Source organism: Clinocottus analis, unplaced genomic scaffold (genome assembly GCF_023055335.1).
Source record: "Clinocottus analis isolate CAN_PGR_092001 unplaced genomic scaffold, fCliAna1.0.p SCAF_37, whole genome shotgun sequence".
In the NCBI taxonomy this organism is placed as follows: Eukaryota; Metazoa; Chordata; class Actinopteri; order Perciformes; family Cottidae; genus Clinocottus; species Clinocottus analis.
Window position 1 is genome coordinate 849,899 of NW_027176120.1, and position 14,353 is coordinate 864,251.

General features: G+C 46.1%; 1 protein-coding gene across 1 annotated transcript in view; it reads left to right on the plus strand.

Annotated features, from left to right (window-relative positions):
- Positions 1-14,353, plus strand: part of sorcs3a (sortilin related VPS10 domain containing receptor 3a) — a 196,481-nt gene that overhangs the window by 176,263 nt on the left and 5,865 nt on the right. Inside the window, exons 19-22 of the mRNA XM_068596421.1 lie at positions 1,425-1,611; positions 5,510-5,643; positions 6,663-6,786; positions 7,290-7,402. Coding sequence (XP_068452522.1) covers positions 1,425-1,611; positions 5,510-5,643; positions 6,663-6,786; positions 7,290-7,402 — 558 coding nt within the window. The remainder of the gene's footprint in view (positions 1-1,424; positions 1,612-5,509; positions 5,644-6,662; positions 6,787-7,289; positions 7,403-14,353) is intronic.

The following is a 14,353-nucleotide window of genomic DNA, read 5'->3' on the forward strand; positions in this document are numbered from 1 at the left end:
GTTTCATTCTGCAGTGAATTGCGATCATGTTTCCAACGTTATAGTTCCTGTAAGGGTGAAATGTATCTTGAAATATGTCTGATTGAAGTGTCTGCGTGTGGGCAGCTGGTGTGTTCCTGGAAGAGTGATGCAGAGAACAAGGTCATGAATCCTTCCTGAGAGACCTCGTAGTGCTCTTCGCTGTCTGAGGGTTCAGTATGAGTCCATGTGGAAGCTTCAGGCAGCACCAGGCTTGTGGCAAAAGTAGTTGTGAACACAAACAGTTGTGTAGTTACACAGCAACACTGTATTCATTATTCATACGGGGCCGTGGTGGAGTCACCTGATGAGTGTGAGGCTGCTGCTGCTTTGGTCCGAGGGAACAAAAGGACCCGTTGTTGCATTTGAGTTCATTTATTCATGTTTTACAAACAGCCGAGAGGAGGAAGACACAGACGGAGGTTCAGGTGATCAGGACCCATGCAGGGAAATACAACACTTTAATACTGAAAACAAACAATATTACTATTATTAAACATGTGGAGACAAAAACACTTCACTGCAAGACGTCTTACTGAGGCTCGCTGCTGTTGTTCACACCACAAATGAAGATCCAAAGAGTTCACTGAGAAGAGCCCCGGACCAATGTTCAAGCAGCCCGCCCGCACTTTCTAATTGATAATAAAACATAGATTTTTAGTGTGAATTAGGTTTCAGAGTGCAAGAAACATTACAATAGCTTGTTATGTTGTAATGTATTCAGCCTGCTACAATAACCAGTGTAGAAAAGGCCCCAGTGCTTCTTTCCAACCTGAATGTTCACAGTTCCACTCACTGATTTTACAACTGCAGCTTTTTACTTCTCTGGTGGTCAATTAGTAAATAAATGCAGAGAATGAGAAAAGTTGTTGAACGGAATTCTTCCGGAGGCGACACCAGGCATCCAATAATTATGTCACCCCAACAACCCAATGACACAGGTCTGGACTAAACCATTGGACCCCATGACACAGGTCCGGACTAAACCATTGGACCCATGACACAGGTCCGGACTAAACCATTGGACCCCATGACACAGGTCCGGACTAAACCATTGGACCCCATGACACAGGTCCGGACTAAACCATTGGACCCCATGACACAGGTCTGGACTAAACCATTGGACCCCATGACACAGGTCTGGACTAAACCATTGGACCCCATGACACAGGTCTGGACTAAACCATTGGACCCCATGACACAGGTCTGGACTAAACCATTGGACCCCATGACACAGGTCTGGACTAAGCCCCTCGTGTGGTTTCCGTGTAAAGGTGATGTCAGTGCATGGTGTTTATCTTTCAGTTCAGTCCATAGAGTTGTGTATTGCTGGAATAGTCACTCGTCCATGCAGACGAAGAGAAACCATGAGGCGTGTCTCTGAACGAGGCCTTGCTGTGTTTCAGGGTGACTCTCTGCGCACCAACATCCAGCTGGACTTTGGCGACGGCACGGCCGTGTCCTACTCCAACCTGAGCTGGACCGAGGAGGGGATCAGACACGTCTACAAGTCTGCCGGCATCTTCCGAGTCACGGCTCTGGCAGAGAACACGCTTGGTTACGACTCCACCACGCTCTTCCTGCATGTCACATGTAAGCGACTTTAAGTGCACACTAGTGTCCATCGTGTGCTACGGTTAGCTGATGGCCGCCGCTCTACACTCGCATGGCACCAATACGTCCAGCTGACACATGCCAGCACTCGGCGTCCTGTGAAGAGTCTCTTTCATGTTGAAACAGTTCCAAAGACACTAAAGTAGTGCTGATGCCATATTTATGGAGGCCAACAGAGGGAACTGGACGACTGTCACATGACCTCACGCCACTACGCTGTGGGAGGCATCGTGTTCAGTTGAGGATGTTTAGTCACCTCATTTAAACTCTTTAAGACACATAAAAGCTTCAAAATGAACTATTATTTATATTTTATATTGTAGAACAAAACATTCAAATGTCTTAATTGTGTCTTAAATACAGACCTGACTTCAGACATTAAACCAGAAACACATTCAGAAAACACATTGACTTCTCCATGAGGAAACTGAAGGTGCAAATATGGAAATTTTGGGGTTTTAGGACTCATCCTGGCACCGACGGAACATTGCATTAATACGCCGTGCTCTTTGTGAAGAAGACATAAATGCAACATTACCCTTAATATGATAACATTATAACTTCCATGAGGGTAGCATTTATTTTGCAGGACTCACTTTTTTGTCTTTTATTATTATTCGTTACCACCAATGCTTCATAAGGGAGACAAACATTCAACTTTGTATATATATATATATATATATATATATATATATATATATATATATATAGCTCTGGCTGCTACCAGCTGGTCTGCTGAACGACAGCCACACTGTTCATCCAGGCTGAACTCCCTGAAGTGAACTGCACTGACCTTATACACAGCATTGTGTAATAAAGCTGCAGCTATAAACACAAACAACTTTTGGGAGAAAGGTCATAACCAACGTGACGACGGTGGGCAGACAATGAGATTACGGCTGCAAGGCCGAGCTATCTGAGGATAGAACACCAGCACAAGGGCTCGTTGTAGAGAGCTCAGTTATCGAGCCACAAACACAACAATGACGCTCGGTCCTGCTGCGCCACCTACATGCAGACAGCAAGACCAACAAGCAGCGCTTTAAGTTCCCAATAGAGCAAAACATGCTGCTCATAGTATGTTTGTTTGTTTGCTTCTCTTTCATCAAATCATTCAGTCCATTTTACCACTTACCGTCCTGATGAGTCAGCCAGAGTGTTCTGTATTTTTACATTACTGATGGCAATAATTATAGCTGGGAAAATGCCAAAAAAAACACTCCAATGATTTCTTGGCTTAGTGTATTAAATACCAAATGAGTCCTTTTCTCATTCACATGCATATGCACGCACACACACACACACACACACACACACACACACACACACACACACACACTCACTCTGAGCATCTGAAAGTGGGGATAAAGATTAGTTCCGGTTAAAGAGGATGAGCGCTAACAGAAGCCTTGGCGAGACACACACCCAAACAGCACTACACACCCCTCTACAGGGAAGTGGTGCATCACGCTCTGCACGGGGAGCTTCATGCGGAGCTCAGTGGAGACCTGGACCACTGTCAGGTCCTGTTAGGTTCTTGTGCGGCGGTTTGCAGATGCATCCACAAGGCGTCAGGTCCAAAATACATGACGGCCTCAACATATTTTCAATGTTAGAATCAGAGTTTTATTTTGATGCCATCGCAGACACCGACCCGCTAACACAGGGGACGCTAACACAAGAGGAACGTTATTATCAGGATTTAGTTTGGCTGTCACCGCGCGATACGGTCGACATTAATAAAACATTTGATCATCTGTCATTTTACATTACTCAAGACAACTTTTTAGTGATCACTCGGGACATGAATTGTTGAAAATGTTAACTGTTCCCAATTCAGTTTATCTTGTAAAGCCCAACATCACAAATTACAAAAGTGCCTCTGAGGGCTTCACAATCTGTTCACACACAGCATCCCTGTCCTGTCAAAACCAATACATCACGATACAATCAACTCATATGAAAAAAATGGACGCCACTGGCTCGCAGATGTAAAAGATGGAGGCTGTTCATTGAACTCGCACAATGAAGTAGTTGTCTGTTCCTCAGTCGGGAACTCAATGCACGAGGTTAGAGAGAGATCACGGCCATGGCTAATATAAAAAATCTGTGAAGATTGAGTGTGTTTAGTGTTTATCTGCAGGCCCCTGAATCACCGCCCACATGCCAGACTCTCAATATACACGACACATGTGTGTGCTATAGTGACCTATAGACACAATGTACATATGTGTTCTCATTATCGAACATAACCTCAATTGTTTTGTATTTAAAACCACAAGTTGCTCCTGATCTCTCTCTCTCTCTGTGTGTGTGTGTGTGTGTGTGTGTGTGTGTGTGTGTGTGTGTGTGTGTGTATCTGTGTCTGTGTGTGTGAGCACGTGTGTGAACGGATAAATGCGAGGCCAATTATATGGTGCAGTCTATTTACCATTTCCTTATCCACCTATTTGGTTCAGGTTGGGGGATCCTATCCCAGAATGCACTAGGCGAGGTAAAAGTAACCTCCCTGGACAGTTCATCACAAAGCTAACACTCAGAGCTAACACACACAGAGCTAACACACACAGAGCTAACACACACAGAGCTAACACACAGAGCTAACACACGGAGCTAACACACAGAGCTAACACACACAGAGCTAACACATGGAGCTAACACACAGAGCTACCACACACAGAGCTAACATACAGAGCAAACACACACAGAGCAAAGACACAGAGCTAACACACAGAGCTAACACACACAGAGCTAACACACAGAGCTAACACACACGGAGCTAACACACACAGAGCTAACACACAGAGAGCTAACACAGAGCTAACACACAGAGCTAATACACACGGAGCTAACACACAGAGCTAACACACACAGGGCTAACACACACAGAGCTAACACACAGAGCTAACACACACGGAGCTAACACACACAGAGCTAACACACAGAGAGCTAACACAGAGAGCTAACACAGAGCTAACACACAGAGCTAATACACACGGAGCTAACACACACAGAGCTAACACACACAGGGCTAACACACACAGAGCTAACACACAGAGCTAACACACACAGAGCTAACACACAGAGCTAACACACACAGAGCTAACACACACGGAGCTAACACACAGAGCTAACACACACATAGCTAACACACGGAGCTAACACACACAGAGCTAACACACAGAGCTAACACACACAAAGCTAACACACACAGAGCTAACACACACGGAGCTAACACACACGGAGCTAACACACAGAGCTAACACACACATAGCTAACACACAGAGCTAACACGCACAGAGCTAACACACAGAGCTAACACACAGAGCTAACACACAGAGCTAACACACAGAGCTAACACACACAGAGCTAACACACACGGAGCTAACACACAGAGCTAACACACACATAGCTAACACACGGAGCTAACACACACGGAGCTAACACACAGAGCTAACACACACATAGCTAACACACAGAGCTAACACACAGAGCTAACACGCACAGAGCTAACACACGGAGCTAACACACAGAGCTAACACACACATAGCTAACACACAGAGCTAACACACAGAGCTAACACACACAGAGCTAACACACAGAGCTAACACACAGAGCTAACACACAGAGCGAGTCACACCTTTGGACTATTTATCACTTGGCCCGCGGCGCCGGTCTTTAGAGGCTGAGTGCACTAAACTGTCAGATAAAAGTGATGGTGTTTGGAGTATTTCCCTCCCAGCAGCTCGCTGCACAGCGACTCACACTCGGGGTCTGGCCGGTCGTCTTTGTTCTCTGGAATGAAGAGCCTTCTCTAAGTGCGCCTCATTAGAAGTGGCCATGCATAACATCAGCTCCCCTGTGGGTTCCTCCTCAGGCCCGGTGGAGCACGTCCGGCTGCTCGCTCCCTTCGTGGTCATAAAGAACAAGGAGGTGAACATCACAGCGGTGGTCCTCCCCAGCCACTCGCGCACCGTTACTTACTTCTGGTGGCTGGACAACAACACTGAGGTAATGTTTGCAGGACCCGGATCATTAACACACCATCAGCCAGACGTTATACTGCATGCAGAAATCATGTATTTTATTAGCTAAACATCATCGCCTTGACATTAAAACAGTACATGCTTGAGAAGCGTATCTAACTGTGGGACCATACACATGGATGAGTGTATTTGATCCTCTTCTCGTATTATAATTATGACGGAATCAGAGAAGGACAGACGTCACGTTTGTGATTTAATGGTAATTACTACCGTAAAAGTTGGGTTACAATCCACTCCCCGCTGTAGCAAGCTAGCGCTGCTGCTAGCTTCCCGCTGCTGCTAACTCCCCACGGCTGCTGCTAGCTCCCTGCTGCTGCTGCTGCCCGCGCCCCTGCTGCCCCTGTCGGGCGTGGAGCCGGGGCTGGTCCCGCTACTTCCGAGAGCTAGCAGAGAACTAGCAGCAGCGCTAGCTGGCTACAGCGAGGAGCTATCGGTGACACCCACCGAAGGTAGTAGCGGCTTGTAGCCTGACTTTTGTGTGGATTGCAGATCTCTCTTTGCTCATTTGAGGGCAGATATGAAGATCTGTGTGCACATTTTCCTCTTCTTCTTTTGCACATATAATGGTTGTACAGTTCTACACTTCTGCACGGTGATGAGTAAACACTGGAGTCTGATCTGTGACCGCTCTGACCATCCTGCCCTGCTGACTTGAATGGGAATGTCTGTTCTACTTCTTTTCAACTCCTCTGCCTTTTACACACTGTTGACTCTGTCAGGCGCCACTTTGCTTCAGTCCTGAGACTAAAGATACTCACTGTACTAGCTTCCCCTCGCAGGATTAATAAAGTATCTCTCTATCTATCTGTCTATCTGTATATCTATCTGTCTGTCTATCTGTCTGTCCGTCTCTCTGTCTGTCTATCTATTTGTCTATCCATCTACTTATTTATATGTCTATCCATGGTGGCGGCCCGGTGGGGGCGTGGCCGCTGCGTATGGCTCATGAGCGGCACGGTGTAACGCGGCGTTGTCCCCCTGCAGCCCGTGGTCACGCTGGACGGGAGCATCGCACACACCTTCCCCAACGACGGGATGCACAGCGTCACGGTGCAGGTGGCTGCAGCCAGCAGCATCCTGCAGGACACCAGGACCATCGCAGTCAAAGGTCAGCTTCTCCTTTCTCATCGTGTCCTGGAGCCTGTGACGAGGGTTTTGATTCTGCTTCATTCAAAACAGTCTTATGGAAAGCAATTTAATATGTCAGGACATCCATTTAGTCCCTACAAGTTGAGACTCTGCCGTGTGTACAATGTTTGAAATGAAAGCGCTCCCACTTGAGTAAAATAGATCACAGCACGTTAAACCCTCTAAAGAATATGTCTCATTTGAAATGAGGTGATCCTGCAGCAAGTATCTGTACAGTGCAGAGTTGGATTACCTGTGGATGGGTCTGCATAACACTGTGACATTTTCTAATTATCTAGAAGTGCATCTGGTACATTTTGCCAAAGGGGAAGTGCAGCGATATGAGAAAGCCTCCTCTTTTCATCAAGTGTTAACTACCTGAAACTCAACTTGAGCAAAATGACAGTTGGCACAGCTCCCTGAGAATAATGCTCCTAGATCCGAGTGCAGCGACGCTGATTCTCCCCCGACTCTCCTCCACAGAGTTCTTCAAATCTCTACTTTTATCTTTCTCCCCGAATCTGGACGAGTTCAACCCCGACATACCCGAGTGGAGGCAGGATGTGGGCAGAGTAATTAAGAAGGCTTTGCTCCAAGTGAGTGATTTTCATTTCCTCTGTCCTCCCCTCTCTTCCCTCCAGCCTCCTGTCTTCAGCTCTTTGCCTTTCTGTCTTCTTCATCCTCGTATTGTCTTTCTCTCCCCACTGTTTCTCATTATTTCCTGTTACCTTTGCTGCCCAATACTCAGTGGTGCGGCACGGCGACGCCCTCGGGTCACCGTGAGATTCATCACCAGACAGGTGTGAAGATGTTTCTGCTTTCCTTCTCGGAGAAGACGGCTTCATGAGAGATGATTCTTTAATTGTAGAAGATCTGAGAAGCTTGGCAGGGACCTGTGTGTGTGTGTGTGTGTGTGTGTGTGTGTGCACTTGAACGTAGGCGGGGTGTGAGGGCTCTCAGTGTGTGTGGGCAGCTCCGCGTGGTCGCTAAGTGCTCCTCATCTCTTCGGCCTGCGCGTGGCGGCGCTGCTCTTGACTGTCTCACCAACGTGTGATCGGCGCTGCGGCGCTTTGAGGAATATTTAAAGGCGTGAAGGAGATCTCATGAATAACCCGTGAGGCTCAGTCTCAGGTCCACGCTCCTGAGCTGAGTGCTTTCTTTGCCGTTTCCTGGACTGCGATGCAATTGTAAAGCAAATTGACCGAAAAATACAAGGTTTTTAGTTTTTGCTTTTGAGACGAGAAGCAAGACATTCCTGCTAAACGATGGAGATCAAATGGAAGCTCACAGCCTCACAACGTGGTCTCAGGCCGCAGAGGTTATTTTAGTGACAGTAACACTCACCGAACTACTTTAATTGCGTAATCTCTGCCATATCCCATCACTGAATTTGATGGAGGCCTGTCTGCTTGCAGTGTCGCTCTCCGGCTCAGCGGCTGGAAGCTCGCTGCCGGTCTGAAGCGGCTCAGCGTGGGAGGATGGAGCTGCAGAAAGTCTTCACGCAGCTCCACCAACACACAGCCATTTAGGAAATTACCATGAGGCTCATTATAAAGGGAAATCATTAGTGCATTAGCCCTTTGTAGAGTTAAAACTTTGAATCTGATATTATTTCATTATTCTTCTTGCTCACATTTGTTCAAGGCCGTTGTGAATATGCATAAATATGCACTCATTTGTGTTCATATGCATTTCACTAGTTATTCTCCTTCTGTCCGTACCGACCGAGACGGACTTCTTGGGGACAGAAATAAAACATGCACGTCTGCTCGGAGGGAGCCGGCATAGTTTTGACTTGATCAGGGACGTCAGAACCGGATCTCAGGTGATTTGTTCCTTGACCCCAGCGAGTGTTTTATTTTCTCTAATGAATGAATTACATCAGGTTTGTTGATTTCCAACAATATTCTTCTACGAGCAAGAAGTGTCATAAACGCCATGATGTGTTCATGTTTGTGTTATTGTGCAGTGTTGTCTCTCTGTGACAATATATAATATAAATATAAATATAGCTGAAGCTGCGTTACAGGGAGAGTTCTCAAAGTAGTTCAAGTAGTCGTATGAACCCCAATGGCGTTCTAATACTTGTGATATTTCATTGCATTTTTTTCAGAATTTGTTTGTGAAAAAAATGTATATATTTAAAAAAAAAAAAATAATATTATATTTTGATCATAACTATGCATATTCAGCATGAAGCAAGAATGGCTGAAAATGTTTTTGAGCGGTTTCCCACATGTTCAACATGCTTCATCCCTTAACAACGTCCAACAAACTAATAATAATAATAATAATAATAATAATAATAATAATAATAATAATAATAATAATAATAATAACTCTCCTTGTTGGTGATTCAAAGGTTTTTTAGAAAAAAAACAACTTTGAAAATCGGTGTAGAAATGAAAAAGTTCTTTGAGGACTACATTTCCCAGAGGCCCGTTCTCTTCAGGCGCTTCCATGTGGTTCAAGATCGTCTATCAAACAGGAGGCTCACTACACCTGAAAACATGAGACGGCATTAAATAAACTCTCTTTTGCCGTTTTGGGGACTTTAAGTACAAACAGTTGATGAAACGTGGTCAGTGTTGATTTATCAGACTCCTACGAGCCGTCACGTCTTTATTATTGACATCCAGCCGTCACGTCTTTATTATTGACATCCAGCCGTCACGTCTTTATTATTGACATCCAGCCGTCACGTCTTTATTATTGACATCCAGCCGTCACGTCTTTATTATTGACATCCAGCCGTCACAGTCTTTATTATTGACATCCAGCCGTCACAGAGACGTCTTTATTATTGACATCCAGCCGTCACAGTCTTTATTATTGACATCCAGCCGTCACGTCTTTATTATTGACATCCAGCCGTCACAGAGACGTCTTTATTATTGACATCCAGCCGTCACAGTCTTTATTATTGACATCCAGCCGTCACAGAGACGTCTTTATTATTGACATCCAGCCGTCACATCTTTATTATTGACATCCAGCCGTCACGTCTTTATTATTGACATCCAGCCGTCACCGTCTTTATTATTGACATCCAGCCGTCACAGAGACGTCTTTATTATTGACATCCAGCCGTCACAGAGACGTCTTTATTATTGACATCCAGCCGTCACGTCTTTATTATTGACATCCAGCCGTCACAGTCTTTATTATTGACATCCAGCCGTCACAGTCTTTATTATTGACATCCAGCCGTCACAGTCTTTATTATTGACATCCGGCCGTGTGAAGGTTCTTGATTTTGTGAAACTTTACGGGCGCTGTGAAAGGTTGACGGTGAGTCGTTGTAATTTACATACAAACTCCATGTCGGGACGAGGTGGAGGAATCAGATGAAGGACTTTAACCCAGGAGACTGCTGTTCATGTGAATACACAGCCATCCTTCATGTGAAGGGCTAAATGGAACAGGGGCTATTTCGCCTCGATTGTGTTTTGGTTGAGGACACAGAGGCCACAGCGGATTGTCAACATAGTGAACAACTCCCCGACAATAAAAGAGGAGATGAGAGTGAACAACTTACAATTAAAGTCAAGGTCCATTTACCTGAGGTGCTGTTGTGCTGCTGCCGCTGAATCCATCACGTCTGGACTTCTTGCTGTTTGAAGAGACTCATTTTGTTGCAGCTGCCGGTCTGAATGCACATTCAGGAAAGGAGGTTATTCCATTCCACCCCGTCCGTCTCCATATTCCCTTAACGGTTCCCAGCGCACGGTCATCCAGTTCACAATGTTCAGAGCCCTCATAGCTGTCCTTAAAGGTTAATGAAACTACCAAACTACCAAACTACTAACCTACCAACCTACCAACCTACCAACCTACCAAACTACCAACCTACCAAACTACCAACCTACCAAACTACCAAACTACCAAACTACCAAACTGCCAAGCCTTCATCTCTTCCTGCTTCCCCAAAGCACCAACATGCTTCCTCATCAGTAATCACAGTCATAAGACATCACTTCACGCTGTTACACAACTGGACTGGTGATGATGAGCTCACTCACATCAGCATTTACGTTATTCCCCTAATTTCCCTTTTTACATGTGAACTTCTCAACAGTCTGCGTTCCCTCTTGCGCCCCAGCTGTAGTACCACCGTGTGCCACTAGAGGGTCGCGCCCCGCAGGCAGAGAACCGCTGGCTTTAGTGAACAGAGATTGGAGGTCGTGTCGTCTTCTACTCTGTATGTTGAGCTTCTTCCACTGTGTGGTTTCTTGCAGCTTCTCCTGTGCACGTCCTCCAGAGAGTGGAGATGTTTGCTGTTGAGGAAGAACTCCTGATAGTCTACAGGAAGCGATGCCTCTGTTCATCTCACAGGACTTATGCATGTTAGACGTGTTAGAATCAAGAGAGCGTGCGCTGTGTCTCCTCTGTGAGAGTCTCTCCTCCGCTCGCCATCACACCGACACATCCAGCTGCAGATGTGCAGAGATTCAAAAGAGAGACTTTTATTGAAATGACTGATTGTAATGAGAACCAACATGTCAAAGCGTATTGATTTCTGCAGGCTGCTGCCTCCTCTGTCCTCCTGATCACGTCACGTCCTCTCCGCCCAGCCTTCTCTCATTGGAAGTCAGGCCCACGGCTATCATTTGTCCACTACTTTTGTACTCTAGTAGTGATTTCTGTGCCTGATAATTGATGTGTTTTGGCTTCAGCCGCTCCGCTGTAGATATGAGAAACATAGAAGCGTCACAGCTGTGAGATGAAGAGTGATCACCGCTCGGCTCCGATAAACCGCTTCAGAGCTGCAGCTGTTTATGATAAACACAAACATTTGAGTCTACTTTTCACAGGAGGAATGAGGTGTTGGCATGAGGAGTGACATCAAGCCAGAAAATGTCCAGCGAATAGTTTTGATGTTTGTTTCAAATAATCTCGTTCAATATTCAAAACGACTTATTTTCAGATTTGTAATTTTCAAGATAATCCAAACGATTCTGAACGGCTTCTTAATCCAACTAAATAGTTTCCTTACACATCACATGTTCAGGTGCATAGTTTTCATTGGACAGCGACTCTCAGCTGTTCTGACTGTTTTTACAACAAAGAGTCACCAAAGCATTCAACCGTCATTGTCATCATGCAACACAACACAACGTTGTGTTGGTCCATTCAGAACACAATGTGAAGAAGCAAAACAACACAGAAGTGAAGTGTAAGGTCTTTATGTTTTGTATTTCCAGCTCTGTAAAGTGTGCGGCAGGCGGTGTGTGTAGCAGTTGTGTAACTGTGTGCAGCAGTTGTGTAACTGGTGTAACTGTGTGCAGCAGTTGTGTAACTGTGTGCAGCAGTTGTGTAACTGGTGTAACTGTGTGCAGCAGTTGTGTAACTGTGTGCAGCAGTTGTGTAACTGGTGTAACTGTGTGCAGCAGTTGTGTAACTGTGTGCAGCAGTTGTGTAACTGTGTGCAGCAGTTGTGTAACTGGTGGCGTGTCTGCTGCAGCCGTCATGGCGGCTCACTGCATCACGGCCCACGGCTGGAGATGCTCTTTGTGTTCCAACATCGTACTTCTACAAAACTATTAGGAGCAATGATCAGAGTGCTGTGACATCACACAGCAGCACAGCGCAGAGGGAGAAACGCTGATGTTACAGAATATCACAACAATATGCAGTTCAGATGCTTCAGCTGCTTCATTTCTCTTCACTTCATTAATGATGCATCAACACACATGTATCATCATCATCATCATCATCATCATCATCATCATCATCATCATCATCATCATCATCATCAACTCATTTACTTACATCACCTCTTCTGGGTTTGGCGTTAAACACAATTCAATTGATTAGGAAACAACAGATTGTGTTTCAGCTCCTACTTTGTCTTAATATTTATATTATAATGAAACATCTCCTCAAATATATTTATATATATAAATCTATCTAGATAGATAGATAGATAGATAGATAGATAGATAGATAGATAGATAGATAGATAGATAGATAGATAGATAGATAGATAGAATTTAATGAGAGAACAGCTCTCGTATTCATTATGAAGAAACGTTCAAATCTCAAGAACGTCTTTTATATCACAGCAAAATATTAACACAGAAACTTTTAGTGATTTAGTGGAAATGCATTTTTCAAGTTTCAAAACTTCATGACATTAAGATGTCTGCACTTCTGCTGCTGAAGAAAGAACCACTGAAGCAGGTCGAGTACATATGAAGTACTCTCAAGATATAACATGTACTTTAAAAGTATACTCAGTCCGTCATCTGAACAGGTTTCATCTCCTTGCACTTCTATGTGAAGCCAGATATCTTCATCGTTTCAGTGTACATTAGATATCTTCATCGTTTCAGTGTACATTAGATATCTTCATCAGTTCAGTGTACATTAGATATCTTCATCGTTTCAGTGTACATTAGATATCTTCATCAGTTCAGTGTACATTAGATATCTTCAGTGTTTCAGCTCGGGGTCAAAGGTCGCTGGCGGTTTCGGGCGTGAGTTTTACGCAGCGCTCTCCTGGACCTTGCTGCTTCTGGGTAAATGTAGTTCCCTAAAGGAATCCATTGCCATCGTGCACGTTCAGGCGATGCTCTGTGCTGCGGAGCTGCTCTGTGCTGCAGAGCCGCTCTGTGCTGCGGAGCTGCAGAGCTGCTCTGTGCTGCGGAGCCGCTCTGTGCTGCGGAGCCGCTCTGTGCTGCGGAGCCGCTCTGTGCTGCGGAGCCGCTCTGTGCTGCGGAGCCGCTCTGTGCTGCAGAGCGTCCTCACGCAGCAGGATGGATGGAGCGCGACGTCGGCTGAATACAGAAAATAAACTCACGAAATGGCAAAACAACAACAATCAGCCGCTGTGGCTCGGTGCAACTAAATCCTTAATTCTCAGAGTGAGCTGTGAAGATCTGCAGGCCGAGTCCCGCTGAGCCGCCGCTGCAGCTTTCACATCTTCTTCTTCGGAAGGCAGACTATTAAATTAGAAAAGACAGACGGACGTCTCCCCCACAGCCCTGCTGGACTCGGTTGTCTTTAACAGTTCATCCTCAGCACCCTGGAGGAGGCCTCCGGCACACCTGTGCTGATGGGGAGGAAACAGTTCACTCAGAGCGGACACGCCTCCTCTGGGCCGTCGACGCCCACAGCGTCCCAACACACTGCTGACGCTCATCACAACAGAACGGGTCTCTGTTCCGGTCCACATCGGAGGGAAGTTGAGCGAAGGCTTCATCCGTCGTGTTTCCTCTCGGCCTCAGAGCCGAGAACCCTCGTCCAGAACGTCCTTCATGTTTCTGGTTTGCCATCTTTGCATCAGGGAGCGTTTGAGCGCCATCGCGCCTCACCGCTAACACTCTCTGCTCCTTCTGGAGAAACACGGCAGCTTGTTCTGCTGCTGCTGCACCGACCTGCACACTGAGAGCAGGTCCATACGCTCAACTCACCGCCGCCTGCCGCGCTCGCGCCGCGAGCTCGTCCCGCGCCGCGAGCTCGTCTCGCGCCGCGAGCTCGTCCCGCGCCGCGAGCTCGTCCCGCGCCGCGAGCTCGTCCCGCGCCGCGAGCTCGTCCCGCGCCGC